Source organism: Dunckerocampus dactyliophorus, chromosome 5 (assembly GCF_027744805.1).
Source record: "Dunckerocampus dactyliophorus isolate RoL2022-P2 chromosome 5, RoL_Ddac_1.1, whole genome shotgun sequence".
Taxonomy (NCBI): Eukaryota; Metazoa; Chordata; class Actinopteri; order Syngnathiformes; family Syngnathidae; genus Dunckerocampus; species Dunckerocampus dactyliophorus.
Window position 1 is genome coordinate 25,010,018 of NC_072823.1, and position 13,330 is coordinate 25,023,347.

Sequence of the window (13,330 nt, forward strand, 5' to 3'; positions counted from 1 at the left end):
TGTGTGTGTGTGTGTGTGTGTGTGTGTGTGTCAATAAGTATGATCCAGAGCTGTCGCCTCGTCAGTTCGGCGTGGAGCTTTCGAGGCTGACCAGCGAAGAGCGTGCCGTACCCCAACTGGTGGAGAAGCTCATCAACTACATTGAGATGCACGGCCTCTACACGGAGGGCATCTACAGGAAGTCGGGCTCCACCAATAAGATCAAAGAACTTCGTCAGGGGCTAGACACAGGTGAGCTACAAGCCAATCATCAATTTTTCATCAGGTTATGTGTTCCAACTGTAAAGTCTGAAATGTCATTTGTCTGCACTATAGCTGCTCCTAGTAGCCCAAAAGCTCTGACTTCATTTGTAAATCTGTACAAAGATGACACTCTTTGAAGTCCAACACATTCTGTTCCAGGAAGCTGTTTAATTTGTTCCTGTGAAACTATTAAAAATGTAGTTAACTTCAATTAAGACGTGATACACTTGTCATTGTAATAGGAGTGTCACAAGACACCCGACTCACAAGACGAGACGATGCACGAGATTGGGTCCGTGAGAACCCGACGAGACGAGGTTTTAACGTTAATTACAGAAAAGTACAATGAAAAAATATGACTGGAAAAACAAACTTTTTCATATAACTGAGTCACAAAACAATACAGGTGCGCTTTGAAATATTTATTGTCCACAAATTGACATCAAAGCAATGTTATTGTCATCACTTTTGTAGACCAAATGAACCACTAATGTTATGATAATCCATCCATCCATTTTCTATACCGCTTCTTCCTCATTAGGGTCGCGGGGGCATGCTGGAGCCTATCCCAGCTGACTTCGGGCGACAGGCGGGGTACACCCTGGACTTGTCGCCAGCCAATCGCAGGGCACATATAGACAAACAACCATTCACACTCACATTCATACCTATGGGCAATTTAGAGTCGCCAATTAACCTAACATGCATGTTTTTGGAATGTGGGAGGAAGCCGGAGTACCCGGAGAAAACCCACGCGCACACGGGGAGAACATGCAAACTCCACACAGAAATGCCCAGGGGAGAATCGAACCCAGGTCTTCCCGATCTCCAAGCTGTTACTGTGTTGGCCAACGTGCTAACCACTATTATTATGATAATATATAATGAGTAAACATTATGATAATATATAATAATAATATACCATAATATAGTCATCACTCGCTGTATCACAGTTTGAATATCACTCCCTCACTATATCACGTTTTTTCCAAAAATAATTAATACATGATCGCTGTTTGGTGGCTGACTATGGCCTATTATGAGTCAGAAAATATTGAAAGGTAAGTTATATGTAGTAATCTAGTAGTTAGTGGTGCATGGCTCAAGCTAACCGCTCCAGTCTCCCTACTGCAGGGGTCACCAACACAGTGCCCGCAGGCACCAGGTAGCCCCCCACGACCACATGAGGCGCCCGCAAGCCTGCTTTTCATTCAGGTTTTCAGTTAATAATGTGAGAACACTATAAAGAAATGTATTCTGAAACATAAAATGTGAGTTGTGGATACCAGCATTTTGTGAATGTTTTGGTAAAACAAGCATATTTGATCTGTTTGGGTTGAAATAAGGTATGAAAATCATTTCTACAAAAATGAGTAGCTTGTGGCCATTTTCATTTTCTAAAAGTAGCTCTCACAAGAAAAAACGTTGGTGACCCCTGCCCTACTGAATCACTCAACACCGTGACGCACCTTCTGCTGGTGTAAACTTGTCATTACACTGTCAACAGAAATACAGTACATAGAAATAATAGTTTGTAAGGTTCAAGTATTAACAAAAATTGTGTTTGGTGTGCCTGTTCAATTTAAAATTCTGCACAACAAGGATGAAAGGCCAAGGTCTATCCAGAAGTAGGATGCAGAGGTTTTGTGGCCTCCAAACAATAAGATCAGTCTCTGAAGCGGCCGAAAGAAGCAGCCAGTGGCTATGGATCAAGCGCAAGGACCCTTGCTGGGCTCAAAGCAGAGGGGGCACCCACCTGGGACGTCAGGTGTTGCCAGTGAGCTCTCTGGAGGTGTCATGGGCTTTTTAGTGGGCCTATCATCGAAACACCACAGAAGGAGGGTACCCATCTGACGACCCTAAAGAAGTTTTAAACACATCCCCTTCCTTCCTGCCCTGACCCAAGGGTGGAGTGTGGGGGGAGGTGGGAGGCACAGCGACAACTTTACTCATGATTGGGCATGGGACACAGGCTCAGGCTTGATCACCCTGTAGTTGGCCGCCTTTGATGAGGGTGTCTAGTGTTGAAAGGCCGAAACAAGGTACACTACTGATGATGTGTCCCAAAATGTACATCCTTCCCACGGCTGAGATAGTGAAGTTCCCACGCCACTCTCAACATTCACGCCTCATGTCCCATCTATTGGCACAAAGGACATTTCCATCAAGTCCTGTGTATTTATAAACTGCATGTAGCATTTCCAACCTCCTGCACGTGCACATAGGAAATACTACATTCTAGTGAAATAATGAAAAGTCAATAGACACGTAGCTAAACGCGGGTACATTAATTAGTAATATAGAAGGAGTAATACAAAGAGTGCAAAAAATGCATACAGTATACTTCAAGAGATTTTCTGCAGCCTTAGCACCAATATTAACATAACCTTGCTCAGTTTGCAGAAACAAATACAAATGAGAAATACAAAAGAAGTTTTCACGTCAAACAGGATGTGTTTGTGTCTTGAATTGACCGGAATAACGTTTTTGTGTCCCAGATGTGGCCAGTGTGAACTTGGACGACTACAACATCCACGTCATCGCCAGTGTGCTCAAGCAGTGGCTCCGTGACCTGCCCAGCCCGCTTATGACGTTTGAACTCTACAAGGAGTTTCTCAGAGCCATGGGTAAACAAGTCACATGGCTACCTAAATGCTTTGCTGTTCGTGAACGAATTGTTCATTTTGTTTCCAGGTCAAGCGGATAAGCGAGAGGTTATTCGAGGAGTGTATTCGGTCATCGACCAGCTGAGCCGCACGCACCTTAGCACGCTGGAGCGCCTCATCTTCCACCTGGTCAGGTGAGCCATTGACAACTTCAAGGACACCATGGCGGTCATTTATTGTTTAATGGATGCTTTCATTTATGGTGCTCGTGTATTTTTGTCTCAGGATTGCACTGCAGGAGGAGACCAACAGGATGTCAGCCAACGCCCTCGCAATCGTCTTCGCTCCCTGCGTCCTTCGCTGCCCTGACACCATCGACCCCATGCAGAGCGTCCAAGACATCAGCAAGACGACGGCGTACGTCCAACCTACACTTTGTTCACAAAACTACAGATGGTCTACGTTTGGGTTCCGTTTCTTAAAGGGTGTTGTAAGTTGAGTTTTAGTGTGGGTCCGGCGCTAAACTTAGATCATACCTAAGTTACTCACACTCTACACAAAACACATGACGGACTTATAAAATATAACAATAAAGTAATGTAACATTTTAACGTGCTTAACTATCATACAAGTGGAAAAATAAGTTAACCCCTGCTTTAAAATGTACATTTGTTGACGATAGAACCACTTATTGGAGTCTGCTTATTGCAGCCCTTCATCATGTTCAGAAGAATTGTTCATGACAGCATAAAATGTCTGTTATCATTTGCCTTCTTCAGGTGTGTGGAGCTGATCATCAACGAGCAGATGAGCAAGTACAAAGCTCGCCTGAAGGACATCAACAGTCTGGAGTTTGCAGAGAGCAAAGCTAAGAGTCGACTGACGCACATCAGGAGGTCAATGGTAAGACTTCCGTACCACCAGAGGGCAGATCCCTTCTCGCTTGTCATTGACACTTTTCAGCTTCATCAAGCGACTGGCATGGTCTCACGTTCATGCCAGGACCTCATTCTCCTTGACATTGTTCTTCATGCACAACATATTTTTAACATACTGTAAATTCCAGACTATTGAGTGCACCGGAATATAAGCCGCAACCAACAAATTGAAAGAGAAAAAGACTTTTTTACATTGAAAGGCCACACTTGTCTGTAAGCCGCAGGTGTCCCGGATGTAACATGGGATATTTACACAGAAAGACACACTATGAAACTTGCAGTCCTACCTACACTGAGACGTGAGGCGCTTTTTTTGAACAGCTGCCGTGCTATAAGTAGTCCAAGCAGAAGATGTAGTAATTCTACACTTACTGGAGATTTGACAAATCAAAACACAATCACCGCATAAGACTTCAAAACGGGATATTGACGTCCAATTCACTACTTCCTGAATTTGCATCATGGGAACTGTAGTTCTTTTAGACATAAATTAGTCGCGTTCTTGTTTAAGCCGCAGGGTTCCAAGCGTGTGGATAAAATAGTGGCTTATAGTCAGGAATTAACGGTACATAAATATCATATGCAGTTATAGACATCATATACAGTACATACGTGTAAATCATATGTATAAATAAGTCATCTACATACATAAATACATCTATATACATAATACATACATCTATATACATACATATCCTATACATAGATGAAAGTCATATACATAAATGCATATCCTATGTAACGCTGCTGCTGGATGGAACAAAAGGACTATATGATGTTGAATCCATGACAAATTTGAATGAAGTGGCAGGAAGTGGGAAGGCAGTAGATGGATTGGTAATGTGAGCGCTCTCATACTCGTACTTTTATACTGGCTTGTGCCATCAAATGTTCTGTTGTACTTTAAAAGCACATTTAGCCCCCAAAAGGCTGGTGGATTTCTGTGTGGTTGGACGCTTCATTATCATTCATGTCTTCTGCTGTATTTGAACAAAGATTTAAGAAAACACACAAATGCACAAAGTCGGCAAGCTTCTTCATCGTGAGTCCAGCTGCAGTCCTACTTCCCATACGACTCCCTAACCCAAATGTATCCTTCCCCCCCTGCCCCTAACCCCTACTTTCAGAAACCTGTACTAATTGCTGTTAGGTTTATGAGCATAACCTGCACTGCCACCCCGGTATGTATGCACCCGCACACCACCACTCCACCTGTCCTCGCCCGCAACTTTCATCAGTGCCGTCCTGTCCTGCCACTCCATTCACCCGTATTGTCTGTCCCGTCCCGTCTGTACATTTATAAACTTTTATTACCGTGGCCAACACGGCCAAGTGTGTAGGCAGCAACATCCAAATGCTCCAAAAACAGAACACCATAAACCCCATAAACACCATAAACCATCTACAACGTTCAAGCACATTCACCGATATGAGCAGCAGCTCTTCTCTCACATTTTGTCTCCACAAAATAGCTATTAGTTACTTAAGTAATTAATAAGTAATTAGTAATTAATAAGGTATTATCCAATTATAAAGAGCAACAATACAGTTTGGAAGGCTGCACATTTTGTATGTGTGGATTGAGCCCGGCTGACCTCAACTGAGGACATAGTCGGGTGGTGAAAGAAATAGTTTGAAGCACGTTGCAATGTCACTGACATACCTTCCATAGAGGAAGCAGAGGATGAGGACATAAAAGCGGACATGTCTATCACCTTGGCTGAGGTGTCAGAGGTAGTCATAACACTTTTCAGTGGCAGAGCTCCAGCAGTGGAAGAGTCTCACCCTGAATTCCTCAAGGCTCTGGATGTTTGATGTTCGCATGAAAGTCGAGAGTAGTACCTCTGGTACCAACGTGGTGGTGCTCCTTTTTAAGAAGGGTGACCAGAGGGTGTGTTCCAACTACACACTCGTCAGCCTGCCTGGGAAAGTCTATTTCATAGTGCCGGAGAGACCACTTGTCGAACCTCAGCTACAGGTTTTGGTCCAGGTCGTGGAACACTGGGTCAGCTGTGCACCCTTGCAAGGGTGCTGGATGGTGCATGGGAGTTTTCCCAACAGGTTCACATGTGCTTTGTGGACTTGGAAAAGGCATTCAACCGTGTTGGGGGCCTTGGGATCTCATCTCTGCTATTAGCAGATGACGTGGTCCTGATGGCCTCGTCCAGCTGTGACCTTCAGTGTTCACTGGGGCGATTTGCAGCTGAGGGTGAAGCTTCTGGGATGAGAGTCAGCATTTCCAAATCTGAAGCCATTGTTCTCAGTCGAAAAAGGGTGGATTGCACCCTCCGGTAGAATGTGAAGTCTTGCCCCAGGTGGAGGAGTCCAAGTATCTCTGGATGTTGCTCACTAGCAAGGGGCCGGACCCTTGTGGTGAAGAGAGAGATGTTCCCACCCTCACCTATGGTCATGACCTTTGGGTAGTAACCAAAAGAAGGTGATTGCGGATACAAGCAGCCGAATGCTCCCGAAGTTTCCTACAAGTATGTAGGGTGGCTAGACTCACCCTAAGAATTATGGTGAGCAGCTCGGTCATCTGGGAGGAGTTCAGAGTAGAGCCGCTGCTCCTTCACATTGAGAGGAGCCAATGGAGGTGGCACGGGCATCTAGTCTGGATGCATCCTGGACAGGACTGTCTGGTGAGGTGTTCCGGGAGGAGGCCTTAGGGCAGACCTAGGACACTCTGTGGGATTACGTCTCACAGCTGGCCTGTGAACGCCTCTATGTCCTCCCGGTGGAACTGGAAGACGTGGTCGGGGACCGGGAAGTCTGGACTTACCTTATGAGGCTGCTGCCCCCGCGACCCGGACCCAGACAAGTGGAAGAAAAATGGACGGAAATTTCTATGTGGTGCAAACATCCGTACAAAGAAAAGTATGAAAGTCTAGACTAATACAATCTAATAGTGAAATTATAGCTGGGTGGTTTTTGTGTGTTATTATTTTTGCTGCACGGTGCTGTGTGTGACAGACGCATTCTACCTGAGGTGTGGTATTAGATTATAGTAAAGTTGTCCTTCGCAATATCACGATTCGATTATCGTTTCCTCACTATATCACGTTGTTTCATAAATTAATTCATTCATAAATGATTGCTGTTTCATGGAAGACTATGGCCTCCGATTCGTTAAAGCATATTGAAATACAAGTGATACGTTTTTATCAACAGTAATGACACAAAATTACCTTACCTTACATTACCTTACCTTAACACTGCATGAAGTCATTAAGTCAGCCAACATGTCCGACATGACAGAGTGAACAAATGTTCTCCTCCCATTCCATGTGGAAGTTGTAAGTTTTAGGCTTTTTAAGCTTAGAAAAAATAAATTTGAGGCTAACTGGTCATCTCGCTTGCTTGTTAGCTTGAGATAGCAGCATAAGAATTGTTCAATGTGGTGTAAACAATGAAGAATAGGAGTGTAAATGTGACTATAGGGGTGTTATTTCATGTTGACAGGGCTCTAATAATGCTAAAAGCAGTATTTAGAAAATCATAAACAGGTTGCTATGCTCTGACTATGAAAATATTTCATTCATTAACATTGAATCCTATACTGTATCGCGGAAATTGATTGATTTATTGCAGTTGGGTCCGGAACCAAGTAACCGCAATAAACGAGGGTTGATTGTATTGAAGGAAGACGCCTTCCTCCCTCCCCCCCGTTGCCTTTGTTTTTATCCAGATCCAGTACTTCCCTGTTGCATTTGTTTTTAGTGGTATTGGTGTGTTTTTGGTTTTGGAGCATTTCTGTGTTTGGAGCATTTGGACAATGCTGTGCGTTTGCCCCAGTGGCCCACTGTACTTTTTAGTGTGTAGTTACCATGACAACCTCCCAGTGTAAACATGGATAAAGCCCTCAACTACCTTTTATTGTGAGGTAGCCCACTAGCGCTAAATCCGACGAGACATTCCCAATGTTACCGTTAGCTCTCAGGGCTCAGTCACTGTTTTCATCAATGTTTCTTAGTGTTTAGCAAGAATCAGACTTTATAGCAACCCTGACCTCGCTGATGCATTTTTCTTCCCGCTAACTTGCTAACATGCAGCCTAGCTCCGCCAGACTGAAGGTAATGCCGTTCTGCGATTGTGTGAGTGTAGGCCTGTCACCATAACAAATTTTGCTGGTCGATAATTGTGCTACGAATTATCGTTGATAATTGATATTATCCACGTTTTTGAGACCATGTTTTCATTATTGACTTGAGAGGTGCAATTCACATTTGAACCACTAGATGGTACTCAAGTATAGTGTACCTGTGTTAGCCACATTAGCTTGACACAGAAGTTGCCTGGATAGACGCTGTTAAATTGGAAACAAAAACACTCCAATAAAAAGTATATACACATACACACACACACACACAGAGTTATGTAGTGTATTGTTAAACTAATATAGGGGGTCATATTTGAGCTGAACTACGTATCTGTAGTGGTGGAGTAAAATGCAATGTTTCTGATGTCTTTCAACATGTCTTTCACTCGGTTATACAGTTCAGGAATTGCTGTTTGTGACATGTTCATGTACGTTCTCCCAGGCAATTCGTACTGTCTGTCAAACATTTGTAACATTTCCCAAAATATTGGCGTTTTATATTTATTTTGCCAATCAAACTCCACGGTAAGCGTCGACTGTCGGGACGAAGGCTCTGCTGCACATCCACACTGGAGCTGTGGCATTCGGCTTTTGTGCCTGTGGCATTATTCACTTTTGTGCCTTCATTCATACTAGCATTTGCTTGCCAATTTGCTAACTGCTAGCACTAGTAGCCCCGCCTCCACGGACTGGGACAAAGGCTGAAAGGAGGGTTCACTCTCTCCGTTCATTCCGCTACAGAACCAATGCGTACAGACACAAGCAGAGTGAACCCTCTTGTCATCCAGCCTGTGTGGTACAGCGAGAGGAGGACAAGGAACAGGCATATATGCTCGTCAATTTATTGAGGCCGTCAAAACTATCAACCTTGTTTTGTTTTTGGTTTTTTATCGTTCAATTTAATTGATTTCTCGATTATTGTGACAGGCCTATGTGAGTGTCTTCCTAGCCGTAGTGAAGTGTTGTTAGTTGTTCCGTGGTGGTTAGCACGTGTGTACATTCTAAACATCTCTGTACTCCATCAAAATTGGCTAGCACAACCTCCACCAAGCCATTTGTCCCCCACACAAACGCTTTTGTTTTGTTTGTGTGCTGCCAACTTGCAGAGCAAAAGCCGGGCTCGCCTAAGCGGCGTCCACGCGCAATCGCCGCCACTGAGCCCAAGGGCGCCCCCAGTGCCTGACGTAGAGAGTGCGGGGGCAGGAGGCGAGGATGCTCCCGAGGCAGGACCGAGCGAGCAGCAGCAGCTCGCCATGCAGCAAGAGGAACGGATCCTCGCAGAGCAGATCGAGAGCTTGCAAAAAGAAAAGTGCGACGGACATCTTTTTTAAGTTTAGATTGGTGATTATTTAGTTGTACTTGCTAGGTGAACATTGTGGTACATTCACAGGGAGGAGCTCACGTACGAGATGTTGATCTTGGAGCCGCGCGCGTCAGACGACGAGAATCCTGAATCCGAAGCATCCATCGGCACGGCGGACAGCTCGGAGAACATCACCATGGAAACAGAAGGCGCCACCTCGGAGCCTTCTGGTATGCTCGATCGTATTTTTACATGAGCAACGACTGATAATATTTGACTTCATGTACTTGATGAATGACGAAACAAGCTAACCTCGTATTAGCAGTAACTTATTAGTAATTATAAGTCACGAAGGTCATCACCATGCATGCTTATTACATTTATCACAAATTATGCACAAGTAAGAAGAAACTTGGATAACATCAATACTTTATTCATCCTGCTTAATACATCACAGCAGATCATATCATAGAGTGGAATATAGAAGTCGTATTTTATTTTATTTTTTTTCATATGGTAATTTATGCGCTTATTTAACAAAAGACGCTGTGGTAATTTCATTGTACGTCATTGTACTACAAGCTTTTGTACATGCACACATCTTTCTTCTGGTGGCGAACAGTCTAATGTTCTGCATGCCGGGTGATGTCTTTAGTTTAGTTTATTCCTAATGAATGCTGCCCATTGACTGTGGTGGAGGGAGCTGCGGGGCGCAGCTGTCATTCATTTGGTAATTCGTACTTTAAGATGAGAGGATGACGTGGGGTCATCACTTTTGCTTAGACTGCCCTTACCTGTGTTTCATGGACCGTGTTGCTTCTTCGTTGGCCATTTTCCTGTTTCCCGGTCCATCCATCCATTCATTTTCTATGCCGCTTCTCCTCGTTAGGGTCGCGGGTGTTTTTCCCGCTCGTATTCTTCTTTTTGGCTACCTTCACACTGCAGGTCAATTCCGATTTTTTTGCTCATATGTGATCTGTATCTGATTTTTTCATATCAGTGTGAACATTACAATTCCCATTTTTTTCAAATGCCACTCAGGCCTCTTCGTATGTAGATAGAAATGTATGTAGATATAAATGTATGTAGATATAAATGTATGTAGATATAAATGTATGTAGATATAAATGTATGTAGATATAAATGCGATACGTATCACATCTACTGCAGTCTGAACGGTCAGGTTGCATATTCAGTATCCGCCCTATACGTCATGGAAAGGCGTGGTTTACAGAGCACGGCTTGGATAAAGCTACTCACCAATGCAGGCAAAAGTCTTCATCTTAAAATTTGTTTTAAAGAGTCAGTCAAGTAGCTCATGGCGATACCACACCCCTCCTGGCTCCGACATCCATCCACTCGGAACAGACGTCACAGCAAGTCCGAACTGCCAAAGCCAAAATTCTTGCACTCTTTCTTCTTAATTTCTTATGTGGACTCATTTGGTGAAGAAAATAGTGATTCCCGTTGCACAAAATCTTTGAAAATGATTGAAAATGACCACATAGTCTATACTTTTATACTCTATGCCCTATCATATCTCACAGTTCTAATTCTAAATTCTGTTTTACACATCTACAGAGTTCAGCACGTGTCGCTCCAGAAAGTCGGAGGCGAAGAGCAGACGAGCTCTTCGCCGTCAGGCCGACTCCCAGGACTCTACAGATTCCGCATCCACTGTTTCATCCTATCAGCCCTCGTCCGCCGCCTCGCCGTCCCCTCACTACCGCTTCCGCTCCTCCTCATCAGGACCACTGTTCGCCTCCTACAGCCTGGGTGCAGCGGGCGAGGCGGAGGCCGAGCAGAGGGCCTGCAAGAGCCGGCACCGACTCCGACTGAGCCGAAGCTCACCACGAGAGCCCTCAGGCGGCCACCGGAGGGAGCCGGAGTTTGGCTCGGCGCCCCAGCAGCTGGTTCTGTACGGCAGCAACGAGTTCATGGTGTGACGCAGGGACGCAGAAAGCTGGACAGCACCGGGCTTGGAGGTCCTTGGGGTTTGGTTGAGGCTGGTCACGGGGTCGCATGCACCCCCTCCTCGGCACCCTCACCCCCTCCTCCACGCAAGCACTGAGCCAGAGCGTTGCTTGACCCCACCCCCCAACCCCCAGAGACAAAGAAAGAGGTGACGTGTGGTGGGCCGTCCATCCTCTTCAGCTTGTGGGCGGACTCATGAAAAAATGTAGCCATAACGTCTCCACTGGTCCGCAACCAGCGCTAAGCTATGCTGAGCTAAGCTAAGCTAGTCCGCTTGTCACGTTTACACACCAGCCAAGATGCTGCATGCTCGTCCATGACACTTCCTTGATGATGATGATGATGATTATTATTATTGTTGTTATGACGATTTATGTTCCAGAGGAATATCATGTACATAGAAAGTCTGTGTGTGTATGGGGGGTGGTTGCGCCTTCTCTTTCCGAAGTGTGTCAAAGTGTGTCAAATTTCACTTTTGTTTCTGTGCTCTCCCCTTTTTCTTTTACTTTTCCTTCCCCCTTTTGTTTTTTCTTTTGTTTACTCATTCCTCCTCCTATTTTTCTTTTTCTTTTCCTTTTCCCTCCTCCTCCTTCCAGAGAAAAATTGACACGTCCTTACGTGCACTCTGGACTAACCATGGGAGGAGGAGAAAAAAGCATTTTCGATCGATCAGTGTTACGACATCAGGACTTGAATTTTACATTTGCGTTTTTGCTGTAAAGTGTGCGTTTGGTGTATTATTGATGTTGGACAACACGGTATATGTGTGAAAGTTCCTTTCTGCGTTTGATTGCGTGAATGACGTATCAGCTCACACACACACACACACACACACACACACACACAGACAGACATTTCCAGTAAGGTCCAATGACAACATGTCATGATGTAGTGTTTGCACACCAAACAGATGTGAAATAAAGCAATCCAGATGTGAAATGTAGGCTTTAATCTTTAATTTAAGACATTCAAATATTTACAAGAGATGTCCAAAGCTTTTCCACAAAAGCTGCATTCAAAAAAAAAAAAATCCAAGGATGCGGGAAAAGGGTGCACTTTGATAATTTTGTAATAGATTTTTTTAATTTTGTGAAAAGGCAAAACAAAAAAAACATCTGCATTATTAGTATCAACATTTCAGCTTTTTGTCTTTACATTGTGCCTTTTTGCTCTTTTCCAGATTTGTTTTAATTTTATTCACGGGGCCGCCTTTTAGACACCACTGATGTAATTAATTAGGCTCAGAAGTACTTTTGTCTTCGTTAAACGATGCTTGTTTTTTCATATTTGATGTATTTCTGTCATAAAGCCGCAAGTCTTCACATCTCGATTATGTTATTTCCAATCCACTGATTAAAAAATGGTCTTTTTCCTCTCCTTTGACCATTTAAGCAACACTAACAGCTTCTGGGTCAAAGTTCACAGCATACATCTTGTCCAAAATGACTTTTTTTCTTCTTAGTTGAGCAGTCCATGCAGACTCCTTGTAGCATTTAACCAGAACCAAAACACGTGAAATCACGTCCCGTCCAAATAGCTTTCCTGTCCTGGTGTGTCCTGGTAATCCGTATGGATTCTTGAATCAGTCAGAAACCCAACAATGTCTCGTCTCTGCCTTTTGCCACTATTATATGAGCTGAACGGACAACAACGTGCAAGCTGATAGTCACATTGTGCAAAGGAGAAGGACAAAAAAAAGTGAATGTCACTGGAAGGCATGCTCTGCTTTCTCCTTTTGTTTTCTCTTTTTTTACAGTGTATGTATGGAAGTAGTACTTATTATTTATGGACATGTATACTGCAGTTTATGGCTTATGAAGGATACATTATCCTGTGTACGGTTCATGACCATGTATGATGAATCATGGCGATGGTGAGGCCAGAAAAGAGCGAAAATACAAATAAAAAAAAATAAAAATTGTCTCTCATCTGTGCCACACGGTTGTGGGTAGGGTGCAGTTTGTGGCTTTTTTGTTGTTGATAAAAACATTGTCACGGGCGGCCAAGGCCGATGTATAGGATCCCAGAATGCAGAAGTGAGTCAAAACACAAAAACAAAAGTACAACAAACAGCCGGGCCGAGCCACGGGAAAAATACTAACACAAATCGCTGCTAGACACCGGGATAGCAGGAAAAAAAGACAATGGGAACGAAAAGTGCTGCTGAAAA

The 13,330-nt window shown here is 44.0% G+C and overlaps 1 protein-coding gene across 8 annotated transcripts in view; it reads left to right on the forward strand.

The window, feature by feature from the left end:
- LOC129181892 (unconventional myosin-IXa-like) overlaps positions 1 to 13,118 on the forward strand; it is a 108,153-nt gene extending 95,035 nt beyond the window's left edge. For 6 of the 8 annotated variants that reach the window (XM_054777631.1, XM_054777633.1, XM_054777632.1 and 3 more), the window contains 9 exons: positions 39 to 231; positions 2,742 to 2,870; positions 2,938 to 3,043; positions 3,135 to 3,266; positions 3,629 to 3,752; positions 7,837 to 7,857; positions 8,990 to 9,192; positions 9,274 to 9,416; positions 10,768 to 13,118. In XM_054777631.1, the coding sequence (XP_054633606.1) occupies positions 39 to 231; positions 2,742 to 2,870; positions 2,938 to 3,043; positions 3,135 to 3,266; positions 3,629 to 3,752; positions 7,837 to 7,857; positions 8,990 to 9,192; positions 9,274 to 9,416; positions 10,768 to 11,132 (1,416 nt within the window). In that variant the 3' untranslated portion in view covers positions 11,133 to 13,118. The remainder of the gene's footprint in view (positions 1 to 38; positions 232 to 2,741; positions 2,871 to 2,937; positions 3,044 to 3,134; positions 3,267 to 3,628; positions 3,753 to 7,836; positions 7,858 to 8,989; positions 9,193 to 9,273; positions 9,417 to 10,767) is intronic. The other 2 variants (XM_054777634.1, XM_054777639.1) reach the window with 1 other exon arrangement.
- The last annotated feature ends 212 nt before the right edge of the window (positions 13,119 to 13,330 follow it).